Source organism: Leucoraja erinacea, chromosome 10 (assembly GCF_028641065.1).
Source record: "Leucoraja erinacea ecotype New England chromosome 10, Leri_hhj_1, whole genome shotgun sequence".
Taxonomy (NCBI): Eukaryota; Metazoa; Chordata; class Chondrichthyes; order Rajiformes; family Rajidae; genus Leucoraja; species Leucoraja erinaceus.
The window spans coordinates 48,201,222-48,221,790 of record NC_073386.1 but is presented as its reverse complement, the minus strand read 5'-3'; the positions used below and the strand labels follow the sequence as shown (position 1 = coordinate 48,221,790).

At 41.6% G+C, this 20,569-nt stretch overlaps 1 protein-coding gene across 1 annotated transcript in view; it reads left to right on the top strand.

Annotated features, from left to right (window-relative positions):
- Positions 1 to 20,569, top strand: part of hmcn1 (hemicentin 1) — a 376,776-nt gene that overhangs the window by 37,290 nt on the left and 318,917 nt on the right. Inside the window, 1 exon segment of the mRNA XM_055642165.1 lies at positions 15,999 to 16,069. Coding sequence (XP_055498140.1) covers positions 15,999 to 16,069 — 71 coding nt within the window.

Below are 20,569 nucleotides of genomic sequence, written 5' to 3'. Positions count from 1 at the left end.
CTAGACATGACAGCTATGTATTTGAGATTAATCTGCAGGTGTGTGTATGTGGTGTGTTATTTAGGGTCTGAGTAAAGCTGAGAAAAAGAAACAAATTCTGATGCAGCCTTCAAAACACACAAAAAAAAAGAGAAGTTGACATTGTAGACGATAGAACAGCATCCTTCAGCGGGAAGAGAATGATAGTTAATTTACTGGACCAGCAGCCAAAGCTTTGGACCATTGAGAAGATTGAAGGCTGTGCCTAACACTAGACCTCTTTCCACTCTTCAACTACTCAATATCAACAACTACTCACTCCCCCAACAGGACAGTGATAACACAAAGGTGGAAATGGTATGGTGGTGATTTCAAAGGCTTGAAATCCAGGAGGTAATATTTAATGGCAGTGCCAGACTTCAGCAACTGTTTGACAGGTGACCAATTGCCTCAGTCAATAGCAGTTATACAGTTTGGCTGCAGGTCCCAATGTGTACGAGGAAGTGAACAATAAAATACACATTATATATAACTGAGCAAACAACCAATTGGTTCTAAATTCATCCATAAAGAACATCTGTTGAGACATATGCTGTACCGAAACAAATAAGGAAATGGTGAATAAGAAGAATCATAGAACTCTCTATTTTTTGGACTCCGCTTTGGATTTTGTGGGCTCCACCTTTCCGGACTCATCATGCAGGCTCTACTTTGTTCTGTACCTTCCCTACCTCCAGTGTCCCCCTCCCTGACCCAAAAACATCACCTATTTCTTTTCTCCAGAGATGCTGACTGACCCGCTGAGTGACCCGCTGTGGTGGATGTTTATGTTAACTTTTATGTGGTTTATGTCTTGTTGCATGTCACTTTTTATGTGGTAACTCAAATTTATGTACCTTAACTGGTACATGTGTGTCGAACGGGGGGGGGGGGGGAGAAGACCCGGGGGGGGGGGGGGGGGAGACCCGCAAGTGCTGGAGACCCGAACCGCCACTGCCACTGGACTCTCACCGGCTCCCCCCCCCCCCCCCACTCGAGTGTCCCATCCCCACCCGGGTGTCTGGACCGACGGCCCCAGGCCCATCGCGGAGAAGCGCAAACTTTAGCTCACCTCCGCCTCTCCTGCAGGACCAACCGACAGCCTGGACCGACAACACCAGCGGCCCCAGACCCACAGATCCACAGCCAGCTCCAACTCAAGTGCCAGTTCGCCCACAGCCTCAGCCGTTACCCCAAGTACAAGCCGTACCTTGCACACCACTGGCTTCTGCCCCTACGGTACCCACTGCACAACCCCGAGGAGGAGCTAGGGACCCGGCCTCGCCTGCGCCAGAGCGCCAGCCAGGGCTCGGCCTCCTCCGGCCCGGCGGTAGACTGGACCACGCTGCGGGCGGCCTTCAGCCCCCACCTGGAGTTAGAGCTGGCCCGGACTCTGGGCTTGGGGCTGGGCAAGGGAGGGGGAGGAAGATGCTGCTTCCGCCAGCACCACCATCACCACCATCGCCAACAGTACCCGCAGCTCCAGTGGGCGCCCGGCCTTCCCATGGCTGGCAGGAGCCCATCCGCAGACCCTCTCACTGACTAAGACGACTCCAGCAGCAGCAGCTCCGAGTCACATGGTTTCGAGCAGGGCCAGCGGCTGCACATCTTCAGCAGGACCTCGGTGTCGGACTGAGGGGAGGGGGGTGGAGGTGCCGGCCATAGGCAGAGCCGAGCTGGAGCCAGCGGCTGCATGTCCACGGCGCCCTGCTAGCCCAGGGCCACCCCGGACACCTCCGGACAGGGACGGGATGGGACACCGGGGAGAGGACGGGAACGGCCCAACAGCAACTCAACAGCACCCGCAGTGATGGAGAGCCGACATCGACCCAGACTACTGACGTAACGCAAGCCTGCACACAATGCAGCACCACCGTTGCCAAGACTGTTTTATAGCTAGTGACCTATGACCCGGGCATGTGCAGTCGGAATACCGAACTCGCTTATTGTTCTGGATATTACCACGTGTACAGGATAGGTTGGATTGAATTTGTAAGCAATAATCCTGGTCTGGCAACATCGTATGAAAGCAAGCTGTCTGTATGTAAATGGCATTCAGCTTTACTTAAACAATGTTTCTCTTGACCCCTCCTCAGATTGTTCAATGAGCAACTGATTTGTACAAATGAACATTCAGGAGACTAAATCCATTTCCTCTCCACCATTCCTCTCCCTGGCAACTTCCTAAAAGTGAACCAATCTATTTGTAGCCTTGGCATCATATTTGCAGCAAGATGTGCTTTGAATAACACATCTGCTCAAATGACCATCAATTGAAGTCATCCATTCTCAGGATTTTAGTTTTACTGGTGGTTCAATCTTGCGGTTCATGATATCATTGAAAAGTTACGGATTCCATACAATTTTATATTAATAGATGCATTCTTGAGTGTCTGCCTGTCTTCTACAGCCATTTCCACTTTATTATTGTTTTCCATCCAGTAAATATTCTAAGGCATTTTGTATGGAACTTTGCTGGCTGATGGAGTTGGACTGATGGGAAGAGATGATTCCTGAAGATAATTTTAAATGCAGGAAGAGAGGATGCATGGTGCAGGGGTAGGGAGGAGGCCTGGGATAGTTAAAAACTCTACCATTAGTTAAAGTACATGGTAGTATTTAGGTGCTGCATTTCAAACGGTCAATGGATAGCTAATGCCATCGTGAAACAAACTGAGAGTGAGTGATTCTACTAAAACTATCGTATTGCAATTAACTTGGCTTTTCTTTAAGTTGGATTAGATAGGGCGAATCCACACTCTTTTTACCCAGAGTAAGGGCATCAAGAACCAGAGGACAGTGGTTTAAGGTGAGAAGGGAAAGATTTAATAGGAACCTGAAGGGCAACGTTTTCACACAGAATATGGAACGAACGGTCAGCGAAGGTAGTTGAGGCAGTACAATAAGAACATTTTGACAAGTACATGGACAGGAAAGGTTTAGAGGGATATTGGCCAAACGTACTCAAATGGGACCAGCGTTGATGGGGCATCTTGGTCGACATGGATAAGGTGGGCTGAAGGGCCTATTCACCCGTGAGTCTATCACTACAAACACCCCCTCCCCCTTTCTTTTCCCCCTGTCCCTCCACCCCCGCCCCCTCCACTCCATCTCTTCCCTGTGCTCCACCTGGATGGACATCCATTTTCCCTGCCCCACCGCCCCCTTTCACCTACCTCTGGCTTCACATTTTGCACTTTTTCTTGACGTAATGTTACACTTTTTGTCCTTTCATCTCTGGCTTTTGTCCAAACATCTGCCAAGCCCCCCCCCCCCCCCCCCCCCCTGTATCCCCCCCTATCACTTGCCATGCTTTGTCCTGCCCCACCTCTCTTCCAGTTGTCATTCCCTCTACTACTACAATCAGGATTCTGATCTAAAATATTGCCTATCCATATTCTCCAGAGATGCTGCCTAATCTGCTGAGTTGCTCAAAGACTTTGTGCCTTTTTAGCATTCCGGTAAACCTCTTGTGCACCTTCTACAAAGGTCCCACATCCTTCCAATAATGTGACTGGTTAGGTTATATAAGTTATATAAAGCTGCAACATGACTTCCTAACACTTATACTCAATGCCCTGACCGATGAAGATACAATAAGCATACCATACGCCTTCATTGCCACACTTATCTACTTGTGTTGCTGCTCTCAGAGGGTTATTCTCCAAACATGTTTTTTAACATGCCAGGAGCAAAAAATGTGATATTACGAAATTGTTCTGAATTAAAAGAAACATTTAGTTGTCCCAAGGGCATTGTTAAAACAAGGCTATAAATATTGACTAAAACATTCATAATAAATAGTTTTGATTTAATTATTAATGCTTATAGAAGCAATAAACAGGAAGAAGCAAATTACATATGTGTACCAGATAGCAAAAGTTCAGCCAAGAGATGATTAAAAAACAAATCGGGGTTAAATATCTGAAGATATTTGGGTTCCAAAAATATTCTATCTGAATTTATTGGGACGGCTTTAGATGTGACAAAAGGGAATAAAACTACTTTTTAAAGCTGTCGTTCCGTGAAACTATTGGTACACTGGTATCTGACTTGGTGTTATTCTGCAGTGTGCTGATTCAGTGCAGTTGTTCTTCCAGTTGGGGTGCTCACAGATAAATACCCAGTATCTTTAAAAAGATGTATTCACTGGGACCACATACCACTGCACTGGAAATCAGTTGTGAGTGCCTGTCTTGCCTGCTGATGCTCGCAGCAATGACTAGCCCAGGACTCGCTGTGGAGAGACTGCTTCTAGGGATTGGTAGTGGGCCATCTGGAGCAAGCAGTGAAGCTACTCTAGGACTATGATATGGGGCTCAGGACTGCAGTCTGGCCCAATTCATTGTTGGAGTGGTGTCAAATCCCAGTGGAGCACTAAGCCAGAATTATCATAAAACAAAGAACAGACACAAAGTGCTGGAGTAACTCAGCAGGTCAGGCAGCTTCGCTGGAGAACATGGAGAGGTGATGTTTTGAGTTGGGAAATCATGTTGCAGCATTTTATGACATCCCAACCTGAAACATCACCTTCTGACTCTTCGCTGATCAGTCTATGATTTTTAATAAGTAATTATGCCACAATCAAAATGAGAGAAAAACATATGGGCATTTGACCTGTCGTATCTTACCCTTCCACAAATCTCAAAGTCAAAAGTCAAAGAAATGTTATTTGTCACATGCACCTGAAGGTGCAGTGAAATGAATTTGCCAGCAGTTATACGCTTAAAAAGAACACACAATACACAATAGAATTTAACACAAACATCCACCACAGCATTCTTCACTGTGGTGGAAGGCAATAAAGTTCAGCCTTTGTTCATCCGTGGTTGGGAACATAAACCCTCCGTAGTCGCCACTACGGACGGCCCGATGTACAGGCCTTCTTGTCGGGATGATTAAACCTCCGACGTCGGGACGGTTAAACACAGTCCGTGGCCTGGAGTGCCCGAATCGGCGCTTTCTTACTGGAGAACTTGTAATAGGCCGCAGGCCGACAGTTGGAGCTTTTCTCTGACTATCCCCGGCAAGGGATCCCAGACTCCGGAAGGTGTCCACACTACGCCCGCGGCTAGAAGCTCCGCAGACCACAGTCCCATGATGCCAAAGTCACCAGGCCAGCGATCGGAGCACTCCTCTCTGGCGACCCCCGGCAAGTGTCGCCCGCTCCGTGATGGGAAAGTCCATGCTGCGCCCGCTACTGAAGCTCCGGGCCCGACCTCCAGGAAAGGCCGCTCCAATCCATGCTGTTAGGCCGCAAAGGAGGCGACATGGAAAAAGTCGCCTCTCCGTCGTGGAGGAGACCGAAAGCGGTTCTCCCCTTTTCCCCCCACCAACCCCCACACAAGAGACACCTAAACTAACATTTAGACACACCAAAAAACCCCAAAAATGTTGAAATAACAAACGTGCTGCTGGCAGGGCAGCCGACTCGCAGCGCCCCCACCAACCCAGACCCACCGACTAGTCACCCTCACCCCTGATTCACAATCTGAAGAATAGTCTTGACTCAAAACATCACCCATTCCTTCTCTCCAGAGATGCTGCCTGTCCCGTGGAGTTACTCCAGCATTTTGTCTCTATCATGTTGAAGTTAATTTGTCTCTGATGTTTCATCTTATTGAGTTGCCTGTTTGATGCTCACTCTGAAAGCTCACTCTAAATATAGTATCTTGGGTAAGGTTCAAGGGAGTCACTGCTTCAGCGAGCAATCTGTTTTCATTGCCACTGGAGGAGGAAAAGGGAGGAAATAAGTATTTAACATAACTTCTTTATGTGACACTGGTTAAGAACCTTGGGGAGAAAATCATTCATATTGCCTGTAGTGGTGAATAAATGGTAGATCGTTCATGTAGGTGCTACTTATAAATTGTCTCATTTTACTTTATCTTAAATAAGGTGCCTTTTCTTTTTTTGTCCATTTTGTGCTATTACTCCACTTACAAGGAGTAGATGGTCCTTTTTCCTATTTATTAAAAAATAATAAAGGACATAGGTTTAAGATGAGAGAAAGAAAGTTTAAAGGAGATGTGCAACACTATTTCACCTTTACAAAGAGAGTGGTAAGTACCTGGAGGACACCGTTAAGGGAAGTGTCCAATCAGATATTAAAGCAGCGTTTAGGGGGCATTTGGACAATCTCATGAACGGGCTGGGCATAGAGGGACACTGATCACGTGCAGGCAGGTCGGATTAGTTAGATTGGCAGTGTAATTGCTGCAGACATTTTGTGATAACATTTTGCCAAACAGCTGCTTTTTATACAAATTCCTGCAGGCATGATTTATACTTAAAAATGGAGCAATTTCCGCTATCTTGTGCAAACATATTCGTAATGTCTCAATTTTTTAAGTAAATGACAAATTTTTGCTGACAAACTCATTATTGAGACTGTGCAAAACATGTTTTTGTAACAAAGCTGCAGACGTTGTTTAACATTCTATCTGCAAATTATGAATACCTATCAATAGGACTTTCTTTCGTGTGAGCTGTATGCTAAGCTTTGTATGCTGAGCTTTGAATGCCAAAACCCACTTTAAAGGAGCTGCTCAGTCCCTTTAACATATAGGTTTCCCGCATATCTGCTACAAAAAATAAATTAATTGAGAGATCAATCAATCTATCTACTACAGTTTCAATGCTGTGTAAAATGTCCAGTGCAAAAATGATGCAGATTCCCATAAAATGTTTGGAAGTTGCATTTTTTATACTGTGATGTATCTTTTAATTGCACTACCATACTGATTAATGCAAACTACCTAAAATGTTGGAGCAGTAAATGAACTAACATTTTTACAATAACATTGTGCTACCTAAATTCTGGATTATTGTTAAAAACCTATTGCTAAACCAATAATTTTCACTGAAAAATGTCATTCCTAATTTATATATAATGGCTAGGGTGTAATTTTAATTTTGTACTGAGAATTCCAACGTTTTTAAATTCACATTTAAGTTTGCGAAGTATCTACAATAACTCTTTTCTTGTCTTTAATCTACCTGACAAAAAAATATATAGCATGTGGTATGTCCGAATTCTGAAGTTAAAGGCAGATGTGCGAGCTATTGATCCCACCTTTGATTTCCTTATTTTCAGTGTGTTTTTTGTTTTAAACAGCTGCATTAAACATTTCGGAAAATGCTGTGGAAAATTAATGGGATCCACTGAGAGAACTCCGATAGTATCTGTTTCTCCTTTTTGTGACATGACCAACCATTTGTAGATGTTTTGAGTCTTTGTAGCAAAGGCTATCAGACGTTGCTTGCCATGAAGTTTCCTAATACTCTTAGAATGCAATCCGAGCTGCATTGACTACGGATCCCACACACTTTGATGCCACAACTTGCTTCTCATTAAACAAGTGAGAGTGATGAAGATAAGCTATGACCTCCTCTGATCGTGTTCTGAGAAAACAACCAAGCATCCTATTCATCTGCTGCTAATTAGGATTTTGAGTGAGAGAGAAATTGTGCTGCAGTAGATAAACATGCTGATTACCTCAAAGTAACGTGAAAATATTTCATGCTCAGCACATGCTATGCATTACACCATTAGTACAAATAACATTAGTATGGGCAGAACAAGGAATGTCAGGGCTGGTTATCCACTTCACTTTGTATATTAAGATAGCTATTTAACCCAAACATTTTTGTAAATGCCATAGTTTTGAATGGATTGCAGACACTTGTAGCAGTGACTGAAGGGAACAATCTGCCCCCGGCTTTGGTTTCTGTCAAATGCTGCTTGGGAGTTCTACATAGAGGATTGGTACCACATCTCCTCAGGCTTAGTCATAGTTTGATATGAGCACCCAATTACAGAGTGTGGTGGAGTCTGAGATTGGCCCTTGGATCCAGACCAAATGAGCACAGGTCTTCAGGGTTTTTGAGGCAGAGAGTGGAGGAGTTGATCCAGTTCGTCATATTGACACTTTACTGATAATTAGTTTCATGTTTATTTCCTTCAGTATATTCCTTTAGTGATATTCCTAACTTTTCTCATATTTCGCCGATCGGAACAAAACTTGGTGTCTTTGAGTAGAGGAGAACTGTGAGTAAGGTGGCGGAAAAATCCTAGCTATATAGGGTAGCAAATTGCGCAAATTTAATTACAATGCAGACCGGTAGTGGTCAAGATGAGAGTTTTAGTAATAGTATAGATGTATTATCTGTATGTTATTGTATTTATGGGCTTGTTAAGCTGCACCAAGTAAGAATCTCATCTTTTCCATTGTCAGCACATATGACAATTAAATACGCTTGACTCTCTTGATCTGTGCAGGATTTTCAGTATTTTCCCGCTATTGGGCCTGGTTTCCAAGATTTTTTTCTTTCTAATTCCTGTTCTGGTTTGTTTGTTTTTTGTTTGACTGCTGTGGTTATGTGACCTTGTACAAGAATAATAACCTAAAGCAATCTGGATTTATCACCCAAATTAATATGACGGCTTCCTGTGAGATAACTAATAACCCACTGGAGACATTGTTAAGTAGTTCAAATCTATTAGCGAGGCTTTGCTATAATGCCTTTGGCTGATTCCATGAAACCTATCTATGCTGACTCCATTGGTAAAGTAATTTAAACATTTTTAGTGGATTTTGACAGTTAAGAGTTACCTTTCGAATCTTATCTTGGAAACTAAGTATTTGCAACATGTATGAATGCAGTTTTGCAATGTTTCCAAACTACCTCATCCAATTATTTCTGTAACTTTCCCTTTCATATTTATTTGGCTTCTCCATTTTGCAGCATCTATACTATTCATCTTAATTCCTCCTTGTCATGGCAACATTTACTCTCTCAGTAAGAAGTTCTCCAAAATTCCCTACTCCAGTTGTCAGTAATTCAGTGTGGAATTACTTAGTTCTGTGTTCAGATTTTATAATTTCATGGACTGTTATTTGGCCACCTCAAAATAGCTGCATACATGTTGCCCTATACCAAAGAGTTGGAACGCAAACCTTAGCCACCATTTAGAGTTAAGGGTTTGTAATTGCGACTGGATTGACAGAGGTTGAGATTGATTAATTGATTCCCATGATCGCATATCTTGGAAATACTGTACATGAAGTCGAGGGTAATTTATTATCACCAATTTCAGATTCTATAAAAAATATACACAAGTCTATCTGTATATGATTCCTTTAATTGTATACACACAATAACGTTTTGTCATCAAGGATTCTGAATCTTTGGGAATGTGAGGCATCAAGATACAATTTTTCAAATATTGTGCAAAAAATCCTGGAACTAAGCAAGAAACAGAGAATACCGTTTATCATTGGTTTATTTTATACCAAAATATTAAACGACAAAAATGCAGTAAGTACAGCAATATGTTTATTTAAACAACATATTGTACTGAGTTTTAATAGAAGTAAGGCTATCACTGTCAAGAGTTGCGGAAATTAGCAACAGTAAAATAGCACGGCATGAACAACATGTTATGTTAAATTGCAAATTTCACTGAATTTACAGTGGTGTAAGAGTATAAATTCTGAATAACGCATGGCAATATAAACATTATATTTTTCTAAGCTAATGGCTAAAGAATGTGTGAACTTGTGTGCCCCATTTCCTCCATTGTTCTTGAATCAATGTTAAGTTTATTTTCTTCATATGCACAACTGGAATCCAAGGACGAATCATGTAGTGATGAACATTTGTAGTAGACAAGCAGCCCTTCAGCCCATTGTGTCCATGCTGCTTCTTCTTTCGTGTCCATCTTCCATACTTCAAATGTTGACATCGCTGTCATCATCCGTCCTGAAGAGGACGCAAGCTTCCGTCGACAATCAGTGTTGCAATAGATGATGGTGGTAGCAGAATTAGCTCGGGATACTTCCAGTTTCCAGCCCCGTGATGTGGACACTTCTGCTATGGGGACGTGTCTATGCTACTGCCTCGTCCCAGTTCATAGCCCACAGCCATACAGATTATTCTCAGTCAGTGCTCATCAAAGTATTTATTTAATATCACAATGCTTTCTGTTTCTAATTCATTTTTCAGGCAGCCAATTACAGATTTCATCGTGCGTTGGTTTCAAATATTTTTCTTCTAATCTCCCTGTTCACTTTTGAAGTTATTGACTTCTATGAATAGAATCGGGTTGTTTCCAAATGCTGTAAGTTTACTGGAAGGTTAAATGAACCAACATTAGAACACCTTGCCCATCAACCTATGGCTCCACACAAAGATAACATTGGTGACCTTTAAGGGATCCTTTTCTCTCCCGAATTACTATCTTGCTTTTAATAGGTATAGAATATATTTGGATTCTGTTTTAGCTTATCTGGCAAAATTATCTTGTGTCACATTTTTGCCCTCTTGATTTTTCCTTTAACTGTACTCCACACACCCCTTACACTCCTCAAGGTATTCACTTGAACCCTAACCACCATCCTACATCATCACCAAACTGCTTTGGACTCCCTAGCCACAAGCCTACCTCAGTACTGAACTGCTATGGACTTTCTATAAGGGTTGCACTAAGTAGTTCAGCTGGCACGATTGCAGTCTGATTACCTTCTCCTGATAGCCATGCCTTCACACTAAAAGGTAGATACTGGGCTTGAACTCCCATTTAAAAGAATCCCACATGCCAAATGTCCCTTTACCCGTAAACAACCTCCCCCAAAAAACCTTTGAACGATCCCAATAGATTTGAATTATAATGTGTTCCACAAGTTTTTAAATTATTTTAATCCTTGTTGATTTGAGTGATGGAGCCTATGTTAATTGTACAGCACAAGATAGATGAAAATTGTAGTTTTTATATTTAAAATGTAATAGAAGTGTAAACCGTTGTTTTAAAAATAAACCAAATAAAATGGTTTAAACGAGCGCAGCTGTTGTCATTAGAATAAAGTTGGTCTGAATTTGTTCTTCACAACAGGAGACCTCTGAGAAATCACCAAGGAAAATGAATGATAATACTGCATTCAGGGAATTCCAGTTGTGCATGAATTATTTTATATATGAAAAGCCGCTGTGAAATAGCCCTGTAATTTCATTAACGTAACTAAAAGCATTTGGAAGTTTTTTTATGAATTGTAAATTTGGCCAAAATAACATTATTTTAATGGAAGCTAAAACACTGCAGATGCTGGAATCTGTAGTAAAAAAGGAAAGCTTTTGAAGGAACACAGCAGATCAGGCAGTATCTGTGGAGGGAAATTGACAGTCAAGACCTCGTCATCTAGACTGATTGATGTTGAGCTAAAATCTCACCTGGGCCTTCATCAATTCAACCAGTAAACAGAAGGCTTGTCTCGGTTTAGTGTTGTGCTTAATTTAAAAAAAAGGCAAAGTTTGGCCTCTAGTTTGGCTTCCCAAAGGCATTTCACCTACTTGGAAGAAATTAGCATTGACCCAGATAGCACTGTGACAATGGCCTGCAGCTAATGTCAATCCCAGGAATTCAAGGGAAAAAGGTAGATTGCTTGTAAAAATTGAATTAAGGGACGATCCCTGCTTCTCTGAAGCCATGGTCAATGAAGAGCACAAGTATCTCTAAATTAAAAATTGGGGTGAAACGTAATTTTTAATTAAGACGCACATTTACTCTGCTTTCATAGATCACAACACAGTGGAATAGTCATGGCTAAGAAAGGCTATAATTACATCTTTGGTATTCATTCATTCACAAAGGTCTTGCCCTTGCATTTGACCATCTAGGGAAATGTCAAGATTTTCACTCTCAATGTTTCATTTTTGAGTTAATTTGGTACAGAAAATTAGAAGATTGGATTAACTTTGTAAGATCCTGAAACCTTGCATTCCCTTTTAGATATGCAACTATGGCTGACTCAAGGAGCCTCAACAGCATTTTCTGTAACATCAGGTGTAAAAGGTCCAAACCACAACTGAATTTGATTCACTCCTATTTTACAAATGATTTTGCCTTACGTATTACTTTTTGCTAATGCAAAGTGCCTTAAACTAGTCTGCAATGTATCTCCTGCTATCATAATTTAATTGGATTTGAGCTATTCCGTACAGTCCCAATTCTCTTCACATCTGATTCCTCAAAATATCCTCTGTAAAAAGTACACATTTTCTATCCTTCAGTTAATTCATAATCTATCCCAAGGATTAACCCTGGATGTGATTTGGAACCGAGTAACATTTTCTTGTGGTACTAAATCATATGCATTTTGAAACCTCACGCACATAATGTCATAGAGATTGCCTAGTTCCTTTGGGTTGTCACTGCATGGAAGTTGGGGACTTATTGGGGTACAATTTTCCTCCTGAGTCCATGTTGATAATTTTTTATTAGGTTGTTGATGTACAGATTCTCAAGTTTGGACCTGAAAAGCTTTTCTGAAATCTCTCAGAATGAACGATTAATTCAATAAGAGCTGCCTGGGTATATTTTGTCTCGGTTTCTGCAGGTAGTCACTAGTTCATTTGTTTTCAGTCCAGTGGGTCTTCAAATATACCTCCAGCCCTCCTGACTACATGGAATTACTTGGAATTTCAAAGCACATAAACCTTCGTCCAGTTTGTCTCAGTCACTGTTGTACCATACTAATCTATTGCTGCTGTCTCCAAAAATCAACTCCCTGATTCAGGAAACCAGGTTAATTACCAACCATCTAATCCTATTTGTAGTCAGATCTTCTAGTCTGCATCAGATGATTTTACTTTTGTAACAGACTCATTAACTCTAGTGAGATGCAGGAAATTAATGTTATGATTGGTGAAACCCGAGTTGGCTTTATTTAAGAGCAAAAGCTCTGACTGGGGAGAGGAAATATATATTTTGTGAAGAGTATTTGGATTGAAAATAATTTTTGCATCTGGTTCCTGAACTAATAATCACTTGGAAGACCATTTTCATCGTCTTGTGTGTATTTTGTCATGTGGCACACAAGACATAGGAAATGGTCTTCCAAGAAATGTTTTATCATTGTGGTTTGATAAAAGGGATTATAGAATGGCATAGCAATGCAACAGTTCATGCTGCTGTCTCACAGAGATTCTGGTTTGATCCTGACCTTAGGTGCTGACTGTGTAGAGTTTGCATATTCTCCCAGTGACTGCATAGGTTTGTGCTAATTTTCAGGTACGTTGACCACTGCAAATTTGACCACTGTCTGAAGAAGTTACTCCAGCACTTTGTGTTTTACTCAAGATTCCAGCATCTGCCATTCTTTGTGCCTCCACTGTAAATTACTCCCAAGTGTAAGTGGGTGAGAGGAGAATTTATGGGGTAGGGGAAATATGGAGGAATTGATGGAATGCAAGAGAGAAAAATGGGATGAGGTAGACATTGTGAGCTGAAGGGCCTTTTACCAAGTTCCAAGCCTAAAGGTCCATATGACGAGAGTCTATGTGAATGCATTAAAACATATGTTTTCATGTAAATAGGCTGTGATTAAAATGCATTTTCAAAATGTAGATAATCGTCAGAACTGTGGTATTTGGAAACATTAAATGCAAACAAGAACAACTCAGATGAGAGAAACATGCAAACTATAATAACCTGCTCCTTGGTTACTCTTTAACTCACAAAACACATGGAAATGAACAAGCATTTGCTGCAGTGTTTCCACATGACTTCGACCATTGAAGAATGAACACACTGACATATCCATGCAGAGTCATTGAGTTATACAGCCCAACACATCTGTGCCGAACAAGATGTTTATTTGAGCTAGTCTGATTTGCCTGCATTTGACCTCTATAGGGTTTGGGATAGCAGAGTTCCCTGAAGGGAAATGGGAAAACACTTCAACTTGATCAGTTAAGATTTATTTTGTTCACTTGCCTGAAAGGACTTCCTTCACACTGCATTTTTATGCCCCTGTGGATGCCTGCCTTGAGCAAACATTGATACATTTTCTCAATCCCCATGATATCTTGGGACCCCCACAATTTGCGCGAAGAAATTAGGTACCTGGGTCAGTCATTTAAAAAAAAATTGGTCGTAAGGTGGCTCTTGTTTAGAAGTGTGACAGCAAATCTCTGCACAATGATTATAACTCTCACTGGACAGACTTTAACATTCCACCAGTTGCCCACAGCATGTTGGACATAGATATAGTTTCATGAATTAATAAAATTAACTAAAACTAAACCTTTGGGAAGGGAAAAAATCTTCAATGAATGGTAGATTAGCACCTATAGTTTTTATGGAAATCAAGTCTCCAGTGGCGATCAAATTGGATATTGAAGATGCAGAGAACTATGTTTACCTGTCTGTCATGCTGCTGCATGTACACAATTCATTGTTCCATTTTGGGACATATGACAATAAAACACTCATGACTCTTGGCGCTAAAGTTGCCTTTTTCGCACTGGTTGACAACATTTTCTTCCAGATCTTGGGGAACTCATGTTCGATAAAAATATCAAATAAAATTGCAAATATGAACATTTTAGTTTGCTCGTCAGTGGGAAACACGATGCAGTGAGTCTCTAGGGTTCAGGAGGAGGCTAAAGGTCAGACGCTTGTTGATAATGATGAATGTGGTTGTGGAGAAGGCTTGAAATTGTGTCCTCCCCATGTTTTGACAGCGATTTCCGTGCCTGGATGGTTGGCAAAAGGCCGGAGATGAAAAGACACAATGTGTGAGAGAAAGGCATTGATTTGAATTGTGAAGCTCAAGGAAGAAATGTAAAAAGATGGAAGTGGAGGGGGATGGGAGAAATAGGTACGTCCAGGTGGGACATAGAGGAGATATAGGGGGAGGGATGAAGGAGGGAGGAGGTTTTGATAGTAGTTACCTAAAATTAGAGAAATCAATATTCATATCGTTGGGTTGCAAGCTATCAAGCGGGATATGAGGTGCTGATCCTCCAGTTTGTGTGTGACCTCACTCTTGCAATGGAGGAGGCACAGTGCAGAGAGGTCTGTGTGGGAATTGCGAAGAGGAGTAAAAATGGTTAGCAACCGGGAGCTTTGGAAGTCCTTGGTGAAAAATAAAATGGGTTCTGGCCTTTTGTGAGTGCAATGTATGTCTTAATTATTTTTCATTTCTCATATTTATATAGTCTATTATTTGATAAAGTAAATGAATTCTGCTTTTTTGTAAGAGCAGTGTTTACTTTATTGGTAATTGTAAATGGTAAATGGTAATGGTAAATGGTAATACAGGCCTCACTCCCCACCAACATCCTCAGGACTTTCTACAGGGGCACGGTGGAGTCTGTACTCACGTACTGCATCAATACGTGGTACTGCACCTGCAACTGCTCGGACAGGAAGGCTCTGCAGAGGGTAGTGAGGGGAGCAGAGAGGATTATTGGCGTCTCCCTACCCTCGGTACAAGAACTGTTCCAGAGCCGCTGTCTGAAGAAAGCACAGAGAATTGCCAAGGACAAACTGCACCCCCTCCACACACACCTGGATCTCTTGCCATCAGGCAAGAGATATCGAAGCATCAAAGCCCGGACTACGAGGCTGCTAAACAGCTTCCTACCACAGGCTGTGAGGCTGCTAAACAGTCACTCTGCACTCACAGTCACTTGACTTGACTCTGCGGCTGGCACGGACACTTTAATAACTGGCACTGGCCACTCAAATCAGCGGCCCCGGACATTTTTTTATGATTGGTTTACTGTTTTTAACATTGTGTTTTTTAACCTGATTTTAACTATTTATTCTGTTCCATCAGGGACTGGATTGTTTTTTTTAGTGTTATTATGTGAGAAGTGTTTTAAATTTCATGTGCGAGGCTCCGCTATTCACTGGGAAACGTCTTTTCATTTTGCACTGTACTTGTTGCTTGCAAGATGACAATAAAGGTTGATTGATTGATTGATTGATTGGGTTATCAACCTTTCGTGTTGTGTCATGTAGAGGCTTCCGAGGATCAAGGAAAACTAGCTACATCCATTTGTGAAGTAGTTGAAACTCAGTGAATAAGTAAACATACAGGGATTTCATTCAAACAAATGAACATGCAACCATTGTTCACTTGCGTCAGAAGTTGTCTCATATTTAATTTAATATTAAAACTATTTTCTTGCAGAGGTTGGACCAGTCACCATTACTACAGATCCAAAGAAGTTTCAATATGAACTCCGAGAACTATATGTACAGGTAAGACAAAATTACAAAAAACTTGATAGCAATTGGTGAACTAAAGTATTTCTTTGAGTTTGAACTGAATGTTCTTCCACCTACACCCTTAATTCCCAAATAGCATGTTTTAAATTCATTTAAGTTGCATTTTTCATAAGAGATCAACATCGCAGGAAATGCGTGATTTGTTTGGTATGTGGCTGAATTCCTGGAATATTCAGTGTAAACGCCATAATTTGAGCTGTTTGTTTCACAGTTGACATTTAATTGGATTATTTCCATCTTGTGTCTCGCTGGCAAGTTGGCAAGTAAAGACAAGAATTAATAACCATTTAAAATCTAAATTCAAAGATATGCTGAAAAAGTGCTATTCACGCAGACCTATAACCAAGAAACATAAGGTGTTTGAAGTTGACTTGTCATAGACCTTTAACCATCAAGATAATTAAAATATTATCCTCCTCCTCCTTCCATATTATGAGTAAATTTCCTTCATCTGTAGCACCATGTTTACACAGAAGCTATCGGTAAAATCCTTAAGGGCCTGTCCCACTTGGGCGACCTAATCCGCGAGTTCTGGTGTGTTTGCCCTCGACTCATATTTGCATCACGGTCACCACGAGTTCGTGGGAGGTCTTCGTAACTCTCCTTCATGCTCGAAAGTGGTCTCCGCATACTCGAGGCCTCAGCTAGGTCATGGCGTTTTTTTCAATATGTTAAAAAATGCCTGTGAGTAAAAAAAGGTTGCCATGGAAAAAATCGATACTTTTTTTACTCATAGGTTTAGTCGTAGTAGGTCATAATAGGTCGTAGTAGGTCGGCATTGTAGTCGTAGGTAATCGAGGGTAGTCGAAGGTAGTCGTAGATAGTCTTCATCATAATCGAAGGGAGGTCGAAGGAGATCGAAGGAGGTTGTCTTCACTCTCCACTATTCGGTGTCCAATTTTCCCGAAGTTAGTCGCAGCTAGTCGAAGCTGGTCTTCAACATAGTCGAAGGAGGTGGAAGGAGGTCTTCAACATGTCATTTTTTCAAACTCTTCTAAACTCGCCAATTAGGTCGCCCAAGTGGGACAGGCCCTTTAGCCTTTGTTCAGTTATATATGATTGTGATTATCACAATTGGTTTATTTGAATAGCTAAGTGATAATAGATGAAAAATAATCCAAGTTTTCCTCTGATGGTCATTCTTTAGTGACTTCTGAAGTAAGTACACATTAAGACCAGAACAGAATTAGTCCTAGTGTGTTAGTGACACAGACCCAGTTCACATATGGAGGATGGTTCCTTGAGCCAACTTAAACAACAATGCAAGAAACACTTTGCATCTGCGCAGAGAGAAAGAGGGTCAACTTTTTGAGCTGCTGACCTGCAACCACCACTGGGAAAAATTCCAGACCAGGTTTTAAGCAAGTACAGAGGTAATGAAATGGAACGAGGGAAATATTTCCATAAATTTCAGCATTTTGGTTTGTTGCGAACAGGGGAACTTGAATGGTTTATTCTTGGGCAAAAACTAGTTATCTTCTGGATTCATCAGGATAAATTAACAATTCTTTCCAATTGTGATATTTATGATAAAGATTCACTCACACACGTTAACTTGTGTGCTGCAATGCTACAGCCATGGATGAGGTAGATTCTATTTTCATCACTAAATAATTGGGAATGCAAATTCCACTGTTATTATCAATGAGATAATGAACGTTTAAGTAGTTCCTTCAAAAATAATGCATGATGAAACCTACACAATTTGGCTTTATGAAGCTAAATGTGCACTTACTGTAAACTATTAACTTACATGGTCACACCAATGCCAGCTCTCAGAGCATCTCCAACAATACCCTTAGGCCATTTATATCCCTGTATCCTATTCCATCTCATACGGCCATCAACTCTCCCAATTCTTTTACTACCTTCCTATGATATGGGTACTCCACAGTGGCCACTTAACCTGCATGTACATCTTTGTGATGAGGGAGGAAACTGGGGCATCAGGTATAAATCCATGTACTCATAGGGGGACAAAATGTGTAGGAAAGAATTGCAGATGCTGGTTTAAATCGAGGGTAGACACAAAATACTGGAGTAACTCAGCGGGACAGGCAGCATCTCTGGAGAGAAGGGATGGGTGATGTTTTGGATTGAGTCCCTTCTTCAGGCTGATCAATCTGAAGAAGGATCTCGATCCGAAACGTCACCCATTCCTTCTCTCCAGAGATGGTGCCTGTCCCGCTGAGTTACTCCACCTTTTTGTGTCTGCCTTACTCATAGGGAGGAATTATCCAAACTCCAAATAAACAGCATCAGAGTTTAAAACTGGAGCCACCTGCTGCCTCACTGAGAATTGGAACCTTACAATCGAACTACACAGACTCCACATTAATTTATGAAAGATAAATATGGTTTAACAAATTTATTAGAGCTCTAGAAGATGATTATAGATTATTTTCATTCTGCTGTGGATCTGATGTATGGCATAATTTAAATTAAAGCCAGTATTGGGTGGGACACTCACCTCTCTGACTCAAGTATAGCAATTTGTCATGTCTTTAGACAGTACAGTGGAATAAAAATGAACCACTTCTTCAAATATTTCCAATCTCTCTCCATTTCCATGTCCATGCATATTTATGAAAACATTATCAGTATCACATAAAATAATGATTAAAAAAATAAGAACATAGGTTGGGAGGTTGTGATGTGCATGGTACAACAGGGATCAGTGCTGTGGCTCCAGCTGTAAGCCTTTCATATTCATAATTTGGATGCAAAGATAAGGTGCAATAAATCCAAGCTATGAGATACAAAGTGACCTCAGAGGGGGTATTAATAGGTTAAATAAATTGGCAAGCATATGCCTGGTAGGGTATAATTTAAAAAATGAAAAATAATTCATTTTTGTCAAAGAAAAGCAAAATACTTTTTAAAAATAGCGAAGAAGTGGGACAATTTTTATTTTCTCGTGGGTGAAAGAAATGCTCTGCACTCTATCTCCTACTCCCAATTCCTCCTTCTACACCACATCTGCACCCAAGATGAGGTGGTCCATTCAAGGACATCGTAGATGAGGCCCTCAAACATGTCTCCTCGGTACCCCGCAGGTCCGCCCTTGCTCCCCCTTCCCCTTCCCCTAGTCGCAGTAGGGACAGAGTCCCCCTAGTCCTTACCTTTCACCCCATTAGCCGTTGCATACAACACATAATCCTGTGACATTTTTGCCACCTCCAACGGGATACCGCCATTAGTCACATCTTCCTATCTCCACCTCTTTCCGCCTTCCACAGAGAACGTTCCCTCCACAACTCCCTGGTTAACTCATCCCTTCCCACCCAAACCATTCCCTCCCTGGGTACCTTCTCCTGCAACCACACGAGATGCAACACCTGTCCCTATACCTTCTCCCTCGACTCTGTCCAGGGACCCCAACAGTCCTTTCAGGTTAGGCAGAGGTTTGCAGCTCCTCCAACCTCATCTACTGTATCCGTTGTTCAAGATGTGGACTCTTTTCCATTGGCTGACCTAGACTTGGCGATTGTTTCGCTGAACACCTTCACTCATTACGCCTGGGCCAACCTGATCTCCCGGTTGCAAAACACTTTAATTCTCCTTCCCATTCCCACACAGACCTTTCTGTCGTAGATCTCCTCCATTGTCAGATTGGAGGAACGGCATCTCATATTTAACTTGAGAAGCTAACCCAGGGGTATGAATATTGATTTCTCTAACCTCAAGTAACCCCTGCATTCCCTCTCTCTCCATTACCTCCCCCACCCATGTCACACCAGCTTTTCATTCTCACCTAGCAAACAGCTAATAATGGCCTATTTTCTTTATCATTGTTACTTTTTTGCAAATCTTTGCACTCCTTTGTTCTATATCACTCTGCATCATCGTCTATTTCTCTCGTTTCCCTTTCCCATTCCTCTTCAGAAATGCTGCCAATCTCGCTGAGTAACTCCAGCATTTTATGTCTATCTTCGGTTTAAACCGGCATCTGCAGTTCCTTCTTACACAGATGGAGAGCTTAGTTGCATGGTGCCAAGACACTAACCTCTCCCTCAATGTCAGTAAATCAAAGGAGCTGCTCGTCAACTTCAGGAAGCGAGGTGAAGTACGCGTCCCAGCCCGTACAAAAGGTGCTATAGTGGAGATGGTTGAGAGCTTCATGTTTCTAGGTGTAAATATCACCAACAATTTGTCCTGGTCCAACCACATTAACAGTGCGGTCAAGAAAGCACTCCAATGCTTCTACTTCTTCAAAAAGCTATAGAGATTAAACATGTCACCAATGGTTTTTACCATTTTCTGCAGATGCACTGTAGAAAGCCTTCTCTCCAAGTACATCACTGCTTGGTATGGCAACTACTCTGCCCAAGATCATAATTGCAGAGAGTTGTGAACGGAGCACAGACCGTCTCACAAACGAGCCGCCCATCAAGCAGAGTATACAAAATCTTGAAAGCACCTACCACCATATTCAAAAAACAGTTTTCTTCCCCCTCGCTTGGTCCCCATTGT